Source organism: Poecile atricapillus, chromosome 1, assembly GCF_030490865.1.
Source record: "Poecile atricapillus isolate bPoeAtr1 chromosome 1, bPoeAtr1.hap1, whole genome shotgun sequence".
NCBI classification, from domain to species: Eukaryota; Metazoa; Chordata; class Aves; order Passeriformes; family Paridae; genus Poecile; species Poecile atricapillus.
The window spans coordinates 41,200,988-41,220,622 of record NC_081249.1 but is presented as its reverse complement, the minus strand read 5'-3'; the positions used below and the strand labels follow the sequence as shown (position 1 = coordinate 41,220,622).

At 37.6% G+C, this 19,635-nt stretch overlaps 1 protein-coding gene across 2 annotated transcripts in view; it reads right to left on the bottom strand.

The window, feature by feature from the left end:
* Positions 1 to 19,635, bottom strand: part of ABCC4 (ATP binding cassette subfamily C member 4) — a 143,168-nt gene that overhangs the window by 4,598 nt on the left and 118,935 nt on the right. Inside the window, exons 29-30 of one of the 2 annotated variants that reach the window (XM_058839076.1) lie at positions 19,001 to 19,106; positions 4,574 to 4,708 (exon numbers count right to left, since the gene is read on the bottom strand). In XM_058839076.1, the coding sequence (XP_058695059.1) occupies positions 4,574 to 4,708; positions 19,001 to 19,106 (241 nt within the window). Of the gene's footprint in view, positions 1 to 4,572; positions 4,709 to 19,000; positions 19,107 to 19,635 lie in introns of those variants that run through there. The other variant, XM_058839083.1, reaches the window with a different exon arrangement.

Sequence of the window (19,635 nt, the reverse complement as noted above, 5' to 3'; positions counted from 1 at the left end):
TATGTTTTATCACTTTACATTAAACTGATAAGTAAAATCATTTTACTAGCTCAAAACATGGAGATAAATTAAAAACAGGATGACAAAGAAGCTGTGAAATCTTGCGTCTGCACAAGGGTTTCTCATTTTCACACATAAAATGAACACAATGGATTTGGATGTTAAAATCAGGTTGTAATCCCTATATTTTACAAACTATGATTGACAACCATTGAAACTTCGAAGTATATGTATGAAATATCCCAGCCTTTAATTTGTGCTGCAGAGCAGTTATAGGGCCTATAGAAATGTGATCTCAGGATAGTGAACCACAATAATGAAAGAAGAAGCAAAAGCTTTAACAATGACTCAACCAAGCAACTTCTCTAAAACGTAAGATGATACCAAATAATAGGACAGTTCTTTGCCCAGCCTTTGAGTTCCTGAATTCTACCAATTTCTAGCTCAACTAGAAGAGATACAGGTTTCCTGATAAATGTATAATCAGAACATAAAGGAAATGAAATGCTGTCAAGTTTCACTGTTCCACAATCATCAGTTTTTAGCAGCTGTATCATATCTCTGTTCCTTGACAGATGCGCATAACAAAATGAAATAATGTCAAGACTTGTGTGCTCTTATCTAAAAATGTGTTGGGTGAAAAAGGACTTCAAATGCAATTTTTTTTTTCAAAGAAGAATGTGAAAAGTTTTGTTTGAGTCTTTAAAAACAGAAAATACACTATCTTTCTGAAGCTGACATGTGTCACGAGTTAGGTCTCATAGTCAGACTGCTTTGAGTACAGCTTATGAAACATTTCTGCAATTTGTATTTAAGAGTGTTGTCAACAAAGTTCAGCTTGTTTGATAATAATATCCTTTTCACGTACATGAATACACATATAAGACACATGGGATAAAAAAGAAATAGTCATTCTACAAAAATATTCCTGTAAGTACCACTGTCATCTTTTGTGCACTCACTATTGCAGGGTATATGCATTTTTACAAGTTTCAAAGAATATTCAAGTCTGATTTGAATCAACAGAAGAATTGGGAGTCCTGTTAAGAGGCATTCCTCAGTAACCAGTCACAATCGGATGCAACGGAGGAAAGTTAATGAGGCTGCTGACTGCACACAGGCTGCAGACAGCAGCCTCAGTATTCCCATCCTGTTCCTGGTTTAAAACATAAAACTTTGGCATACTTTTAATTCAGCTTTTGAATGTGATTTTTTTTTTAATGGAAAGCTAATAGAAAACCTTGGCACATTACTAGAGATGTAATGAAATGGCAGCTGCTTTTCAACTGTCTCATTGCAATTCTTCCCCTGAGCCCAATACCTCAAGATATTAAATGCCCAAGTCTTTATACAAGTTTCTTCCACTGCCAACAGAGCTGCAACCATTTTAAAAGTAACCACTGAGGTGAGATAACACCTAGTATTTTAATATTTACACATCTGTCACAGCTTTAAAGTAAAATTTAAACAATCCTTATTTTTTCCCTCAAAGTACTCAAACCTGACTGACAGAAACCCATCCCTATCCTGATGCCACCAAAGCCTGCAGAAAAGCTTCTCTCAACACTGCCAAGAGCAGGGAGAACACACTAACTTCTGTTTATCTGAATAATTGAGAATTTTTATTTTTTTTCTTCTTTTCACTGCTTGATGACTATTTCTCTCTTTCCCATAGGATTTTCTCCTAGCAGCTTCTTGTAAATTGAGCAAAGATAAAAACAGTCTCATGATGTCAAGCATAACTCAGTTGCCATCAGGCTCACGGGCTGTTTAATACATACTCAGCAGTTGCCAATTTGAGTTGTGCCTGTGTTGCTTTCTTTGACATTTACACAAAAAAATGGGGATACTGAGTGACCAAGTGAGCCATACAATAGTAACTGGATCAATTTGGAAGCCTGAGCTAAGGTTCCAGCAATAGCTCAGTATTGCAATGCTTTGTTAAGAGGGCCATGAGATTTTCTTTTTAAAATTATGTTTCTTAAATATGGTCCAAGTTAGTCTTCCCAATTTAAGATGTGAAGAACCTCTTAATTTGCACTTAAAGGATATATGCAGAATCAATACATTTCCAGAAAATGCATTTGAAGTTTCAGCTTATTGAAAGAAGATATTCGTACAAGTTTGTCTTGTACAGGTCCAAAATGAAATAAATCAAGATTCAGGTCCAAAATATAACAAATCAAATAATCATTGCCAAAGCATAACCACATTCCAAACCATTTTACTTAGCAACCCACTGCAATGCTTTTTGAAAAGTATGTATGTATGTCATATTACCATTTCTTTTTATGTGCAGCATGCTGTTTTCCAAAAACAGAAAGCAAGCTGTTCTTCATAAAAACAGTTCTTAGTAACCACAGTAGGAATGTGGGAAGCCAACAGCAATACATGCAGCAGACTCAATAGTGTAAAAAGAAAAGCCATTGGAATCGGCTCTTCTGACTAAGCGACTTCTCTGAAAGTATGCATGAAGCACAAGGGACAGCAACAACAAAACCCCTGAATTGTCCAAGTCCTTCAAACAGAAAGAACTATAATTCTGCTTCTGGGTAGCTGCTGACTAGAGATACAGTCTCTTGATTCCCATATTTTTGGTCCGAGTGTGGAAAAGCACCATGCTTTGCATTCTTGGCAGATGCTAAGGCTTGTATCTGCCTTCTAGCCTGGGAGTTAGCAAACTTTTTCATCAAACCACATTTCAGCAGAGACTGGTTCCTGGATCTCTTCCCTTCCTGTACAAAATCACATAACATTGATGTGGTAACTGCAGATGACTATACGGGCAAGTAACATCAGGCAATTATTTTTATACATTTTGAATCATCTTTGAATGCAATTGTGCAACTGGGGAGGGCTCTGGAGAAGGAAGGAAGGAATGACAGCATGACATAGCTAAATTTCTAAAGATGACAGCTGGACAGCCTCACCTCTTGCCTTTCCAAAGAGAAAGCCTTAGGAAGCTGGCCTTCACTTTACAGACAAACAATGGTCACATGAATTTGAAGCTACCCTTTTAAATACCATTTACATAACCTCCAGATTGTCATACACATGCCACAGAAAACATGGCTAAGCCATTCCTTCCTAATAAGAAAATAAATGAAGCAGTGGAAGTGGACAGCAGAACTCATAACACTGCTTAGTTCAAGATAAAATTGTTTCCTCTTGCATGTCTGCAATTTGTGCTACACAAGAATTTATAGGGTATGCTCTCAGCTACAGTGGTTTACTTGAAAAACTCCTTAAAAAATAAAATCTGAGAATACGAACAGACACAAAAATCTCTTCCCTAACCTTCAAAAAGTCCAGTGAAACAGCATCCAGACATGAGCATAACTCCATGACAGCACAACTTTTCATTTTTTTCCAGCTTGCTGGAAATTCATCTAGTTTTTTACTGGAAAATAGTCAAGCACCTGCTATTTTGTTTCCTGTCTTTGTGTGCTGTTCCCTGTCTATTGGTCTTTTGTTTCCCTGTGGAAACAGTTTAGACTTTGTGCTCCTCTAGCCCTGCTCTACACATCCAGCAACTTGAGGAAAGGAAAGCAGCAAGGCTAAAGAGCTTTGCCTCTGGCCTGTAAAAGGCTCTCTTAGGTTGTTACCAGCTTAATACCAGTGCCTTTCTCGGCTGCTGAAAGCACAGTTACATGAGTTCCAAGCAAGCTGCTCCCAAACTGAGCACTGACAGTCTCAGCTGAAGCAATGCTAAAACTTTGTTGGCACTGAGAGAAGTAAAATCTTGCTCTGGACAGCCTGCATGGTAAATTATCAAGAAAAAAGAAAGCAAGCCAAAGCTAGTCAAAGAGATCCTCAATCACAGGTCATTCTTTTTTATCTTTTTATCTCTGTTTCAGCTTTCCATCTGAGAAGTGGAGATGATACAGCCTCACCTCACAGGCATATTATGAAAATGAATCCATTGATGTCTCTTAAACACTTTGATTGCCAGAGGAATGCCCACAATTATATTAATAATTCTGTACTCCAAGTAGGATTTGAACAGTTAACAGTGAATCAGGAACAGAGCCTTGCAGGGAACAAGAAGGCAAGAAAACACTCAACAGTTGCTTCTTAGCTGAGCCCTGCTCATCTTTGGTGCAGAACAGAGAGCCAGGGTACAAGAATGAAGTAAGAGAATGAATATGCAACAGAAGGAATGTGATCAAACCCTCAGGAACCACAGCATGGTCACAGGTACTGAGCCCCACCTAAAATCTGATGGACCCTTTAAAAAATATAGGCATAACAGATAAATGTTTGATTCTGCAGTCCTAACATGCTTTTTACAGCAAGTTAAGATCAATGCCCAGCACAAGTGAGTATGTCCTATATTATTTACACTTACTGTTTTGTGTACACACAAAAGGATGCAAGAAATCCAGTCTTTCAACTCAGGGTATATAAATACATGTATCATTTGGAAGTCTGTGTATATCCCACTGAAAATTATGGCTTTGCCTTGCAAAACTGACAGATCCTTTAGTGGAAGGCTTACTGCAACACTGAATATGCTAACGTGAGATAAACAAACTGCAGAGACAAACTTAATTATCTCTTCTTCTAAAATTACCCGTTTTGCTGTTTCAATCAGAGAAGCTGCTTCAGTCTTGCCCACTTGTTGCACCATTTTGTAAAACAAGCTGTCTTGTTCTTGCAGCAAAATGTAAGGCTCACCATATTCTTTCAGTCTTCCCGCATCTAAAACCTGTTAAATCAGCAGAAACCAATGTATTAACATAAGAAAATTAAAAACTAAATGTTAGAACTAGAAACCAAATGTAGGCAACTACAGGCAAGGGAGAAATGTATGCATTTTTGGTGCTAAGATGAATTTTATACCCTGAAAATGAATTCTGTCCTCTTCAAACTAGTATAGCGCTTTCTCAGTTTACAGACCTGTTGTACGATTTTGAAGTGCCCTCTAGCCATTCCACCTATAGGACTCCAACATGAAGTTATGCAGAATATGGAAATACAATGTTTGTGCAGTCGACAAAGTAGATTATAAGATTCATTGTGTAAGAAGGAAACAAAGAGGTCCAAAATGGGCTCTGAAGTAAACAGCTGTGGGTAAAAACCACGCAATAACCACCAAGTCGGTTAAGGGAGAATAAGTAGGTCTTTTGAATTATAGGTGAAGATGTAATTAAAGAAAATGAGGGTGTTGCTGAAAAGATAAACAATTTCTTGCATCAGTTTTCGCCAACTGTGTATTAGAAAGATATTTAAACCTCACCCTATTCTTTCCACATAAAGAAAAGATCAGATGCCACCATGGACACAGGTACCCAAAAAGAGAGGAAAGGAAAAAGAACAAACAACAGAGAAATTAAATAAGCATTAAGTCAATAATCCACAGAGAATATACACAGTCAAAAATATAGGAAAAAATTAAGAATAAGCTGACTGAACCTCTAGGAAACTGCTCTCAGAACTAGTGACTTAATTTAATGACTGCATGGCAGCAAACACTGAACTTATATTTTTAAAAGTCTTTACAGGATCAATTCTAGGAAATTTTAGACTAGCATATATATTTTGATATAAGACACCAAATTAATTGAAACAGTCATTAAAACAAAAGAAGACACACAGATCACAGGTAGAATTTGTTCTCCACAGTTTTAGCAATCACAAATCTGATACAATTTTTAATGCACCAGAAGAAAACTAAAGGAAAAATGGTTTATATGGATTTTCAGAAATATATCTGGTGTAACTAAATAACCAAGCTAAAAGAACAAAGCTTTTCAGAAACCTGGACAGAAAACAAGATATTTGAATTAAACAGTACAGCTTTCTTTGTAGAAAGCTGAACAGGTAGGAACTGGTAGGAACCATATTGTTCTGGCATAGGTGGTAACTACTTATGTTAGTCATCAGAAAAAGGAGGTGTCAGAGAAGTGACAAACCTTTGACTGACACAAAAATATGCAGGTAAGTCTAGACCAGAGGTTCAGATACACCTAACTAACCTAAGAGAATGAGAAACACAATAGCAGGGAAAAGCCAATATTGACAAATGCAATGCACTCAAATACTTAACTGGCTTATAAATTAATGGTGTTGACTCAAGAAGGAGATTTGGGTTTTAGTTTGCAAGTTCAGTACTTTATGCCATGAGTAGGAGTAATGGAGTTCAAAAAAAAGGAAAAGAATTTATGTGAGAAAATAATTCAAAAAATACTTTTGTTCTTATATAAATAAAAAAACTGAATACACAGGCCTGCTATTGACAACGATATTGCCACAACAAAAGGACTTCAAGGACTCAACTCAAGCCATAATTGTGGTGTACATACTTGTGAGAAAAAAAGAAAGATCAAAAAAAATTGAGCTGTTGATTTCAGGAAAGAAATGAACAAAAGATATTGTGAGGACAACTTCCAAAGTAACAAAATAGCGTGCAAACTTCTGTTCGAAAGAAGAATCTCCAACAAGCTTGTATATTAATTCAGAGTCCTGTGAGGAAACTTTCAAATGTGTCCTTTGCCTGTGCAGCTCCATAAAACCAAGGGCTGGCAGATCTCCAAGTGGTCTGAACGCCAGTAAATGACAAAACACACAGGGAAGGGGCACAGCTGAGCGGACCCCTTTGCCTGCACTGGTGTGAAAATACCACACTGCCAAGATCACTGTCGACTTGTTTGACACCACAGACCCAGCACCAGGGAAAAGGGACCCAATTCCTTCCCTTCCAGTTCAATTAAGTACATGGCATTTGAATGGAAAATAACTCAGACAACAAACAGCAGCATAATTACATGTAATTTTATGAACTGCATGCACAGCAACCTACAAGAAGATATTTGCTATTTTCAAAAGCTCTTAGAGAACCCAGCCTGTATTATGAATTTCCTTTGCAAGTAATTTCCAGCATCATTTGGAATTGCAGCTGAAGAAAATGCTCATAGAAAAATAGTAAATATTAGTAATATTGCACAGCCCAATATAGTCATTTAATAGATGCAGTATTTCACCTGCAGAAGTATACTTGCACACATGCTGACTTTTCAGTGTACTTAGTCCTATCTGATTTACTCTGAATATTTAATGAGTTAATGATTTAATAATTAATTATAAATATATATTTTATCACAATCTTTTTTAAGCCACTGTATGTCACAGTTAAGGACCTTGCTTCCTTAAAAATGCAATAAATTATCGTATACAATTCAACACTTAAATCATGGTGCCATAGCATAGAACGTCTCTGTTGCCTTTAAGTAAAGCTTTTTCCAGCATAGCACTAGACTAAGGGAGCACTCCTGAAGAAAGGAAACAAAAAGCATCTTCATTAAATGTGTCTCTTACAAGTAAAGAACTGCAACAGACAAGTAGAGGGTTTAAAAAAATTATATTACTGCAGTATTGCAATTTTAGCATTCATTTTGCAAATATCTGAAACAATCACAAACAGAGATAATCTTTCCCCTCCAGAGAACCTGAGGAAAGGAAAAGTTATTCTTCCAAGTTTTAAAAAGTCAAGTCCAGAAGACAAATGGATAGAGTGAGCAATTTCTGTCTGGAGAAACTCCATCCACATTTTAAACAAATCATTAACCTATTCATAGCCTTTCTTTGGGAATAAAACCCAAACTTGTGTTATAAAGACAGACAGAACAGCCATAGGAAAAAAAAAGCTGTGTTACTTTTTAAAAAAATCTGAAATGAAAAATGAAGAATGAAATTGAACAGACAATATCATTCCTACAAATCAGGAACACTATAAACCTTGTTCACCAAGGAAAACCACTTTATACTAACTGCTGTCATCTATGAGACAATGGAGAAAATGTAAGCTGGTTTACTAGGTAGTTATGCATTTATGTATTTATATATTTATTAAAAAGCGCTTAGACAAAGAGATAGGTACTCTTCTTTGAAGAAATGTGTGCTGATAAGATTTACATAAATAAATAGGTACTTTGGCTAAGGCTTTGCATACTCTTACTGACTCCAAGCCAAATTAAAATCATTAGGACTTCAAAAAGCCAGCTAATCATTCAGGAAAGGTGGAATCTGGTGTTTACCAGCCACATATTTTCTGATCAACTTGCAACGCTTATCACTGCACAATACAAGAGAATCGAACCCAGATGTGTTCCAAGGCAGTTGTACCAGTGGAACTTGATACAGAAGAGCCAGAGAAGCTTGTAGCTGGCGAAATCAGATTGGCAGGGAGATTGTGGAGGACACACAGGAGCACTTGACTCTGAATCAGACTTGAATTTCATCACAGACTTCAGTGCAGATATTGAGAGAGGGGTTTTGTGCAAATCACTCAACTTTTCAGCTCCTCGCTCTGACTCTTTGTAAAATACACGAAATAAACACTTGATCATTCTGTGGGAGCTAACTGCCTGTGAAATGCTTAGACAGCCCAGAGTGAAATAAAAACAAACACAAAAGAGTTATATAAACCCAAAGTGGTCATATGTAAACCAGGGCCAGATTCTCAACCCTCTTGCACTGGCAGCTTTTTTTACCTTGCCTGCACTGTTCTTGCCTTTGTAGTACCACCTTTATGACTACAACAGGATTTTCTCATATGAAAGAGTAATTCCAACAGCAAAAAATTTACAAAATTGGCTGCTGGCAATCATACAAAAGAAAACATGCAGGAAAATTGCTGCTCAGTGGAATCTGCTCACCTCCCCAAGTATGGTGAAAACACCTTTACTTACAGCTATTCAAATTAGCATTGCTCAAGCAGCAATATAGAGACATCTTAAGTTCTAAAAAGGCTCAAATGATGTATTATTATTGTGTAAAATCCTCTCATGCCATTAAAATTCTATTCCACCTAATATTTCAGCCTGGTTGGATAGTTTGAGCCAGTGACTGCTCATCTGAGTTGTGATCTTTCCAGAACCATAAGAACCATATTGGTAGAAGACAACAAAGTTTTGAACAGCACTTTGTTTGATATTTGGGGCACATAATTAACACAAAAAGGGGATGATTAAAATATGACAGGGAAGGACAGAGAAACAGAAAAGAAGTATTTGATCTTGACCTGCAATATCAAACATGAGAAGATTACTAGCCATTTAAATGTGTTTATGTTAACTCTAACTAGCACAGGAGTATTTGTCTATGCCACAAAAATGTTGCTGAACTAAATATGGGTAAGATTTGAGCACTACATTTTGCCTCAGCTGTAACCCACGAGGGTATCTATCACCTAAGGGTATCTTCAGCTGTAACCCACGAGGGTATCTTCACCTAAGTCCCTCCCTAAACCCCCCAGCTTTGCAGTATTTCCAGATTTCCCATAGATTCACAACTTAATGTATTAACCAAGACAAAAAAGCAGGGGAAGACAAAAAGTAAAACATAAAATGGTGAGAAAGGAGTAAGGAAATCCATTTCACCATGAAAAGAGAGAAACAAAACAACAAGCAACAAGGATAGCTGAGCATCAAGATAGTTGAGTTTCCAACAGAAACTTAGGCAGTAGAGCCAGAACATCTTTTCTGCTTGATGATTCCTCAAATAATCTATATTGTTCTGTTGCACAGGACTTTGGAGAAGCCAACACTAATTTTCTAAGTGAATTTTACAATCCTCTTTGTGGATCAATATGTATATATAATTTATATATATATATATAATTGTAATATATATGTATGTAAAAGAAGTGTCATTAGCCACAGAGAGAGAAAGAAAAAGGGCCTTTTAAAATGCTGTAACGAACACCATGTACTTACAGCTACCCATAGACACAAAAAACAAAGTTCTAAATCCTGTGTTTTCTAACTTTCAGCAACAAAAGCAGACAAACCAAGAGAACAATAGTTATAAAACATTCTGAGGAAAAAAACAATCCAAGGTTGGAAGTGTTCAACAACAGAGGAGGGGGACATGGGAATTTATTTCAATTATTATTGAGGAATGACTAGTATTCTTATTCACGTTCATATTCACCATTAAGCCAGAGGGGAAATGGGACATTTAAGAGTTGATCATAAATGTTTTTATTTCCTATTCAAAAGAAAAATAATTCAAGGAAATTATCTCCTTGGGAATACATCTGATTTAATTTAGACTTGGAGAAGACATCACCAAACAACAAAATCATTATTAAAGTTCAAAACTCTGCTAGGAGTACAACTTTGAACAATGTTTTCCTCAGAGAGCATACATCAAGATGATCTTCAATAAAGTCCTGGGAAGAGGAGAATATTCAGGAGATGCTTCTGGTTACATCATATTATAAGAAATATATTCACCCAAGACAATACATAGCTTTGTGGGAAAGAGTCAACAGCCTGTACTCCAGTTGGCATTAAGTTCAGATGCAAGCATGTTCTGTCTCTTCTGTCTCATCATGGTTTGTCAAAACAGATCAGAAACATGCACATACTTCTCTGAAGAATCATTTATAAATATCAACCTATCTAAACATGTTTATGAACAACGAAGCACATTAAGAAGGCTGTAAATACAACTTAGAAACCATTTTAAAGGTTTCTTTTATTTTGAAAGTTTCCTCTTTTTTTTTTTTTTTTTTTTAATTTTTGGCAGTGGAGCTTTGGTTGGTTATTTTTGGGGTTTTTTTGTTTTTATTTTTCCTAAGCCTTCATGTTTATTCAAATAATTCCCCATGCTCCTTCAGGGTTCCTATACAAATTATTCTACTAGTGACTCCAGACACATTTGGTGTCAAATAATGTATATGAACAGAGCAGAGCAAACCTGCGAATTTACCTTCTTATAATCTGAATTATTAATTTCTGATTTTCCAAATAACTCACCTCAGCAGAGTTTAACTTTGCTGTAACAATGCCAGACTTGTCACTGGTCATTGGGATTTGAAACATACTTCCTTATCCCCTGCTTCACAGAAAAGTCAACTTTAGACATCTTGTTCTGTAATCAATTTCTTTAAACTGAAATTACTCTTTGGCTGTAACTTTGGGGAAATTGAGCATGCAGCACTGCCTGGTAAATTGGTTCACACAGGTTTTCTTTAGGCTTCTTGCAGAGATTAATAAAATCTACCTTCTTTTCCTCCATCTGATGGCATGCCACCTTAAGCTGAATGGAATGTCGTGGGGAAAAAATACCGATGACATATGTAGTAATGAGACTTATTCTACTGATAATCACTCAATATGAACTCCTTCTGTGTGTCGCTGAAGAAGTCTGTTAACCACACACTGCAAATGTCTCTTGTATCACACAGTTTCCTCACCTCCAAACATCTGACATACCAGTGTAAGTTCAACCCTTGCTTCAGAGGGTATGAAGGGGCCTCGTGCCAGTGCTTGCCAACAGCTGACATGAACACGTACGTGCTGACAAAACTCTCCCTTGGTCAATCAGTAATGACTGCTTCCATCACTGTAAAGCCACATTTCTCAACTGGGATTGCAGAATGACTTAAATGTGGCCAGAAGTGATATGAGATATACTTCAGTTTAAAAAAATCCCACTCTTTAATAAGGCTTTTGAGGGTCATAGAAAGGTAGATAAGCTACAAGAATATTATACTTCTCAAGAGGTTAAGGAATATTGTTGCAGATGACTGAGCATGTCTCCTGGTTTTATCAGTTTCTGATGACAACAAACTTGTGGCTCAGTTGCCATGCACAGTTTCACCTTATCAGAAACTCTGCTCAGGGCATCAGCCACCAACATGACCTGTGCCAATTTGCTTTTAAACAGTAATACAGTATTTCTGAGCAAGCAAAAATCATTCTCTAAAGATGTGTATTTCTAGTACAGTCTAGATTGCATACCACTGTCTTTAAAGAAACATGATATGACCCTCCTGTTCTTACACTGATGAAACACTTTCACATACAAATGCCTGACAGAACGAGAGATCAACATTCATTGGCTTCAATTCCTGCAGAAATTCAAATTCAACTTCTTAGTTTGAATGCTTCCAGCTGAAGTACTGCCTCAATAATTGGTTGTTTTCTTTAGGCAAAAGAAGAATCTTGCTGGGCAGCCCTCTTGAAATGGGAGCAGCTTTTAAGAACTAAAGATGCCAATATCTTAGAGAAGTGTGTCTTAAAACTGGCAAAGAGAATCAAGAACTCTAGCATATTTTCAAGTTCTTTGGGATTTTGACTTGATTTTAGAGGCAGATAGGTGTGACATTTACAACTGTCACAGATTCCATTTCAAATTAGAAGTCTTGCTCTGATACAAGACCATGGCACACAATTTGGTATCTTATGCAAAAGCTGGCCTGAACACCTATATAGAATCTTCTCTTAATGGTAAAGATGCATATATTACTTGGCTTTGAAAGCAATGTCTTCACTGCTAATATTTGTGGAATTCAATAAATTCCAAGAAAGAAATGGAAGTATCTTGTTTTCTCTTCTGGTTTGGTAAACATCAACCCAGTTTCAGAAGACCTGGGAACAGTGGTATCTGCCTTTGTTCAGAATCAAAATAAAACTGACCATTTCTGAAAAATCATTTGCCAAATGCTCAGCTCTTGCAGAAGCTCCAAAAGTCTTGAGTTAACAAAAGAAAGGAGAAACGTTATGGTTTCCAGGCCCTCTGCTCTCCATGCAGGTCCCTTTCTATGAGTATCCTTCATATTTCCGTCATCACATTTCCTTACTCAAGAGACTTTGGTCCCAGAATTCAGTAGGGATCTTTCTTAAGTTGAATAAAAACAAGAATGAATTTAGTTCTAATATTCCTTAGTCCATATTTTCAAGACAGAGGCTAAGCCAAAAAAAGGGGTTTTGTTAGTGTTTGTTCCTTTTGAATAATGATAGCAGGTGCACCAGTATGAATGTAGCAATTTTACTGCGGATTACTAGATTCAGACCCACAAGGTACTTTAAGGTTTTTATGAAGAATTAGATGCTTAGTTACAAAAATTCAGCATCCATTCTAGCTACTATAATCCATTAAGCTCCTTTTACATTCTTTAACAGAACAGACTTCAATAGTTCAAGCATAACATCCAATAATATTTCACCACACTCCAGATACTGGGCTAATGAAAGGTCAAATCCCCTTCCACCTTTCTGTTACAGAACAAAAAAAATACCCATCTTATACCCAACCAGTTATCCTGCTTCAGAATTTTGAAGTTTTAATTAATTCTTATTTTAATAAATTTTCATATTCTATAGTCCCAGGGTCCAGGAATATTTATGGTCTCATCAATTGACCTCTCTTAGACATCCCGAGCACTCGAGGGCCAGTGTCTGACAGTGGGCAGCTCTCCACCAAAGTGTGTCCAAAGGAAACACTTTGACATGGACACACTGAAGACCAGAGAGTCAACACAAATGGTGGGACACAGCTTTCACAAGAACTGTTCTAAGGCGAGGACTGCATGTTCTGTGTCTTGTGACTTAATGTAATATTCCCTAAACAGAATGCTGAGATTTGCTGTAAAACACATTCCTTTTCCAGCAGTGATATTTAAGTGGAAAAGAAAGCCACGTAAACAAGAGTTGACTGACCATAGCTTTTTTAACTTTAACTCAGTATTACTAATTTAAGTGTACCATCACTACTTTCCTGCATTCTCCACATCTCCATCTGAAGCTGGGCACTGCAGTGAAAGCTCACATGAAGGTATCAGTAGGACAGATGGGGCTTCCCCACTGCTACAAGAGCTCTGCCTCTCACTGGGCTGCAGATTCAGACTCCCTTATGTTATCCGCTGATGACTCTGGCACTTCTGGCAATGCAATTTTTCAGAAGGAAGGCCTTAACCTGACTGCCCTGGGTACACAGAGAACACATTTTACTGGGAATGGGGAGCACTGCATCCAGACCTCTTCAGAGAGCACAGATTTCTGCACTTCCAGGAAGAATGCTGTGATTGATCCCCATGGTAAGGAAGGGCAGTATGGCCATCACCATCATGTCCACTTGGATGTCTATCACCACTGCCTTGTCTCCATCTGGATTGATGAAGGATATGAATGGGTCAGATATGGGAACTCCAGAGAGAGACTCAGACCTTGTCTGCCGCGTAGCATTTTCTATCTAGCTGTAGGTGACGCCCTGTTCACCACACACTGTACTGCCTGGATCTCTCTCTCTCTTTGATTCCAAGATGTTTATACTTACTCTTGGTGGACTGATTGCTCTTCTGAAGTTAGACATCTACAGTGCAGGAAACACAGTTCCTGACTTATGAGGCCCAGATGTTCCACCATGGCAAACACAACATCAGAAAAATGAGAATAATCGAATGAGGGAGGCGTACCGGAAAGACGTGGGAAGTAGGGAGGCTTATCGGAAAGACGTGGGAAGTAATTTTCTATTGACCAAAAAAAACAACTCAGGTCTGGCTGTGAAGTGCATTGTATTGTTACTCTGAATATTAGTCATTTCAGAATGTAACCACAACAGGTTTTCACATAAATAAATCAAATCTCTTCCCATGATTCTCTCATCAAAAACTTCCTATTTGAATGACAGTTTTTAATTACTAGATCAAGTTCTGCTTGCATAAAGAGTTTCCATTTCAAAGAAGTATTGCACTGATATGAAAACTCTCTGGAGAAACATCCTTGTCATTGAAAAAAGCACAAGTTTTGACTGTGACTTTCCTCTGGAGAGGCCACAGCATAGTATATACAGCAAACAACTCCATCAGGTTCTTACCAGATGCACATACTTTATTTGCTACTGAACCACTATGTCCCTGGGTGAGCCTCAATTTCTACATGCTTCTGTTTGCCCCTCTGTAAAAAGAGTTTCTAAAAGTAATTTCTCAACCTGAAGAAGGAAGCAGAGAGGAAGAAGAGAAATGGGTAATGGGGATTTTATACTATCCCCCTGGAAGTCTTGTGACTGGTGCCCATTGGCTGCCACAAGCTGCAGATGCAGTTTACATAAAAGGTCTTTGCCCTCTGTGGTGAGGATGGGACAAGGAAGAAGCTGTTGAGGTGGTGGGGAAGCTACAGGGAATGAGGGACCAGTGAAGCAAGCTTGAGCTGAGCTTCTGCCAGGATTTGCCACGACAGAAGAGGTAACTGCAGCTTTCATCCTACCCTCCCCTTCTGCCATGCAGCAGAGTGCCTACCGGTGCCAAAGAGCCAAAATGGGTACTGCTAGCACCTGATGGGAAGAGTTTCAACTTGGCTTCTCAAAGTAATGAAGGAAAAGGAATGAGAAAGTGTCCTAGTAGATGCTGGAGTAGCACAGAGGGAAGAAAAAAAAAAGGAGCTTGAAAACCGCTGGATTATAATTTTATGGTAGTATTATTTGATGGGCTGACTTAACAAGTCTTTCCAACTTTGGTTCCAAAGATTGTATGGATACTTCCCTATCTCACCCAGGTGTTTGAAGTTTAATTAATTAATGTTTATAAAGAGCGTTACAATTTCCAGATGAAAGGTCCTATGCAAGTGCAATGTAGCATTACTCATTGCGGCGATTGGGTTAGAGAGTATCACGTTACACAATACAGCTCTTCCCTCAATGATTTTAAGCGTTTGAAGTTCTGATAAAACGTGTTTATCACTAAGACAGATATAATGGAAATACTCTTAAGGCGTGACCTGGATTATGAAAGCAGAGGTATGGTTTTGGGAATGGAACAAACGAGAATTAAAACAACTCCTGAGGCCAGATTTGTCTACAGTTGTATAAAATATATTCTGTTCTTCCTTTTTTCCCTCCTTGAGTAGGCTTTTCTTCTCTTCTAAAATAGAACCGGTTATTACGACGGGTGTGAGCAGACATGCAACAGTTCACGTTCAGTTCCTATTTCCATACTCATCCAACTTGACATTTTCTCATGACTTTCTCAAAATTATTTTCTGTTCTAATTTTTTTTTTTAATGTTTGGATTAACCCTAAAGGTGAACTTCAGGGTTCTTTTTTCTTTCTTTTTGGAAAGTTCTGCTTTAACCAGTAATTAAACGGAATTAAATCAAAAACTCATGGACAACGCCAAGCTGGAGACTGGAGCCAACAAACTCAAAACATGATGACCAGTTTTGACCCCCTAGTACAAGAAAAGGCAAGGTAAATCTGAGCAAGCTTGAAATAGGGTTACAAGAGTAGTCAGTGAACTGGAGCACCTATGAGGAGAGGCTGATGGAGCAGTGCAAGTTCACTCTGGAGTACTGATGGCTTCAGGGGACTTAACAGTAACCTTCCCATATCTACAGAGAAGTTACTGAGAAGATAGAAGGCTCTTCAGTGAGATACACAGTGGGAAAACAAGAAACAATTGCCATAAAAGGAATAAAGGCTTTCACTGGACATAAGGAGGAAAAAGACTTAATAGCAGATAATTAAGCATTGGAGCAGGTAGCCCAGAGACTGTGGAATCTCCATCTCAAAGTTTTCAAGACTCAAATGGAAAAAGTCTTGAGCAACCTGATGTGAATTTAGTGCTGACCCTGCTTTGAGCAGGATGTTCCTTTCAATCTGACTCAATGGGAAGGGTGGAAAGTCCTCAGTGACATCCACTTGTTCAGGAACGGGCTTGAACATTCGTGATTGATTTAAGAGAGCTGAACAAGTTTGCCCAAAATTTGTTCGGAAAATAACTTATTATTTGTCAAAAGACAATTGTTAATATATTGACTATCAGGTTGTATCTTTGTTCTTCTTCCTTCATTTTCTAAAAAACTTATCACGATAGCAAACAAGAGAGATTTAGGATAGCTTATAAATAAGGCATTATTGCACCTAGAGGTCCCAATTAAAGGAGGAACAAAACAAGGGCTTTTAATAATAATGGGTAAATGAATAACAATGCACTTTCTTTGTTGTATTTCTGACTCTTGAAAAACAATCTTCATCAAGTTAAATTTGTGAATTACTAAAACACACCACTGACTAACCAAATTATAGAACACACTAAAAGCTTTCTTTAGCTAAGTCTTCTCAATTTTTGTGATATTGAAGTAAATAATTAATTTTCCATGAATTCTAATTTTATTAATAGCCCTTATTAATTAATAGTCTTCTAGAAGAATATTCTTATTCTTGGAATTTTTAACATATTTTACTTCCAAAATTCTGCTTTAGTCCCGCTAGGAGTTACATGCCTGAATAAATCAAGTAATTAAAGCGTAACAGAAGCACACCTGCCATAACTCTGATCATTCTAAATGTAAGATGATAATTCTGAATCAATAACTCAGTAAGGATGCTGAGAAAACAGGCATCCTTAAAAACAGGCATTGTTACGAAGTTACATGTCAGTTTTCTCCTTTTTTTAATCAGGCTTCTCACCTTCCTCTCTCTCCCAGCTTACAGAAATCTGTAAGATCAAAATGGAGCAATGCAAAAAGATGAAAAATATTTAAAAGTTACTACTGACTGCAGACTCAAAGAGACACCTTCTTGCAAGTCTCTTTCTTAATACTCTAAAGAGGCCAAAAGCATTAAAGACTATTAGACAATTAGGAAACTAGAAATCTTAATAGTGACTAAACTGAAACAACATAAGGGTAAGAATAATGTACAGACACTTAAAATGTAATAGAGTAGCTATGTAGTTGGCAATTATTCTGAGTAGTCTGGGGAAAAGGGCGATTTTTATGCTTTGCTCCTACGATTTTTGGCAAAAAAAAGTAAAAACATTTAGTTTTCATTGCAACTTCATGACATTAAAGGTAAAATTAGGAAAACATTTTTGTGGAGAGAGAATTCTGCGCCTACCATGTTAATGGTAGCTACAGAACCAAAACCCACAGAAATCCCTTTGGACAGCTAACAAACACACACAGCTATTAATTAGGTCACAGTTGTTTCCTCACAAATCTTTTGTTCATTTCAGTTGTAGAAAACACCAACATATCCATTAGACCTGTGGGGAGGTATTCACCAGAGAAGAAAATATTTATTTATTATATGTTAAATGCTCGCAATTACATGACTACTTGTGGCAGTTCTGCTGGTTTCTCTCTTTGTAAGTAAACTATAATCACTGAGCTCACAATCCATTCTACTCGTTAGAACACCACTCACCTCAGCAGATGGAATTGTTTAATTTTGTGTACTTCAGGCAACCACTGTAACTCAATCAAAATTTTTTAAATGTTTTGAGCATCCAGTAAAATAAAACAAAAAACTATGGAAAGAACGATCAAGTTTCACTTTCCTAAGTCAAAAGTTGAGAGGTATTTTTTAAGATTACCACCAAGAGGTGAAGATTAATTTCTGCTCAAAGCCCATTTAAGTTTGAGTTCCACTTATGAACACAGTTTGTCCCCTATGCCAGTTATTTCATTGATTGGCTGTGAAGATGTTTGCAAAGGGCTCATACTCTTCTTGCAGAAAATTGTAAAACTGCAGGCTGCACATCATGTCAAGGACACAAACCAGACAGATTTCCTGAGAGCCCAGGGAACACTACTGCCTTTATGAAAATCATCATAATTTCTATGAATCTGCAATGCACTTTTGGGCAGACAAGATGGCAGATAGGGTATAACATTCCTCTACCGGAAGCGAAGATGGTAGAGGCTGCCGCATTGGTAGTGCTTCATCTTCTCACTTTGAACCTTGCTTTGGAAAGCTGGCCACGTTCATTACCTCACCAGTCTTGTCCTACTTCTCCCATCACTACCTTTGCCCCAGGGCAGCTGCTGTCTCCTGACCTCCATGTTTCCTGACCCAGAACCTCCACTACTTCCTCTTCACACATCCCACACCAACTATTGCCACTGCCTCCCTTGGCCCACCAAGACTGCACCCAGCTGACTCTTTCCAGAACCTCACGGGTATGACTTCATAGGCTCCCAGTACTGGCAGAGTTTATTTGCTCAGGTCTCCTGCTGCACCTCACCTGCCTTGTTTGTGCCTTGCGGGATGGAAAGTGCAAGGCCAGAGAAAGCAAGAATTCTTTCCAGGTCATTACATCTACAGTTTTATGAGTTGTGAGTCACAGTAGCTAGGATAATGAGGTTAACTTGGACAAGCCTAACATATGACTTACACTCCTACCCACTTCTGGATCAAAATTAAGGAAAGTCAATAAAATTATTCTTCTTCAGGAAAGAAAAAAAAAAAGTGAAGTAGTTAACTGTCTTACCATAATCCTATCACTGTCAATAATGGTGTTCAAGCGGTGTGCAATGGTCAGCACTGTGCAGTGAGCAAAGGTTTCACGGATCGTCTTTTGAATGAACTCATCTGTTCTGAAACACAGCAAGAGCAATGCAGACAAAAATAAGATGTTTGCATGGATAACTGAATGGCAGGCAGGTTTTATGACTTCATCAAACATGACTGGATAGAAGGAAATACACTTATAAAGTTATTACCGTGCTTCTTCCTCTTGTTAGATCAGATGACTTGGAAGCATACCATGAAACATACTCCAAAATTTATACCTGACGAGGAAAGTGTTTCTTCTTGTAAGTAGAGCAATAGGCTTCATTTCAGGAGACTAATTTCTCAGACTTTGATTACAGAAAAGGGAAAATTCTGTAGATACAGATCGTTCTACTGATTTCTACACCAAGAAAACATTGTTATTCTCTTTCAAGATTTAGTTTGTGCAAGCAGTGAAGAAAAATTGGTGGAAGTAAACATCCTTCACTGCAAATCATCTGAAGAACAGACGCAAGACAGCCTAGAACCAAGGTTCTTGATTTCAAATGCAAACACAGATTAATTAGAGGAAATGGTTGGTAAACTAAAATAGTACTGGAATAGCTCAAGAAC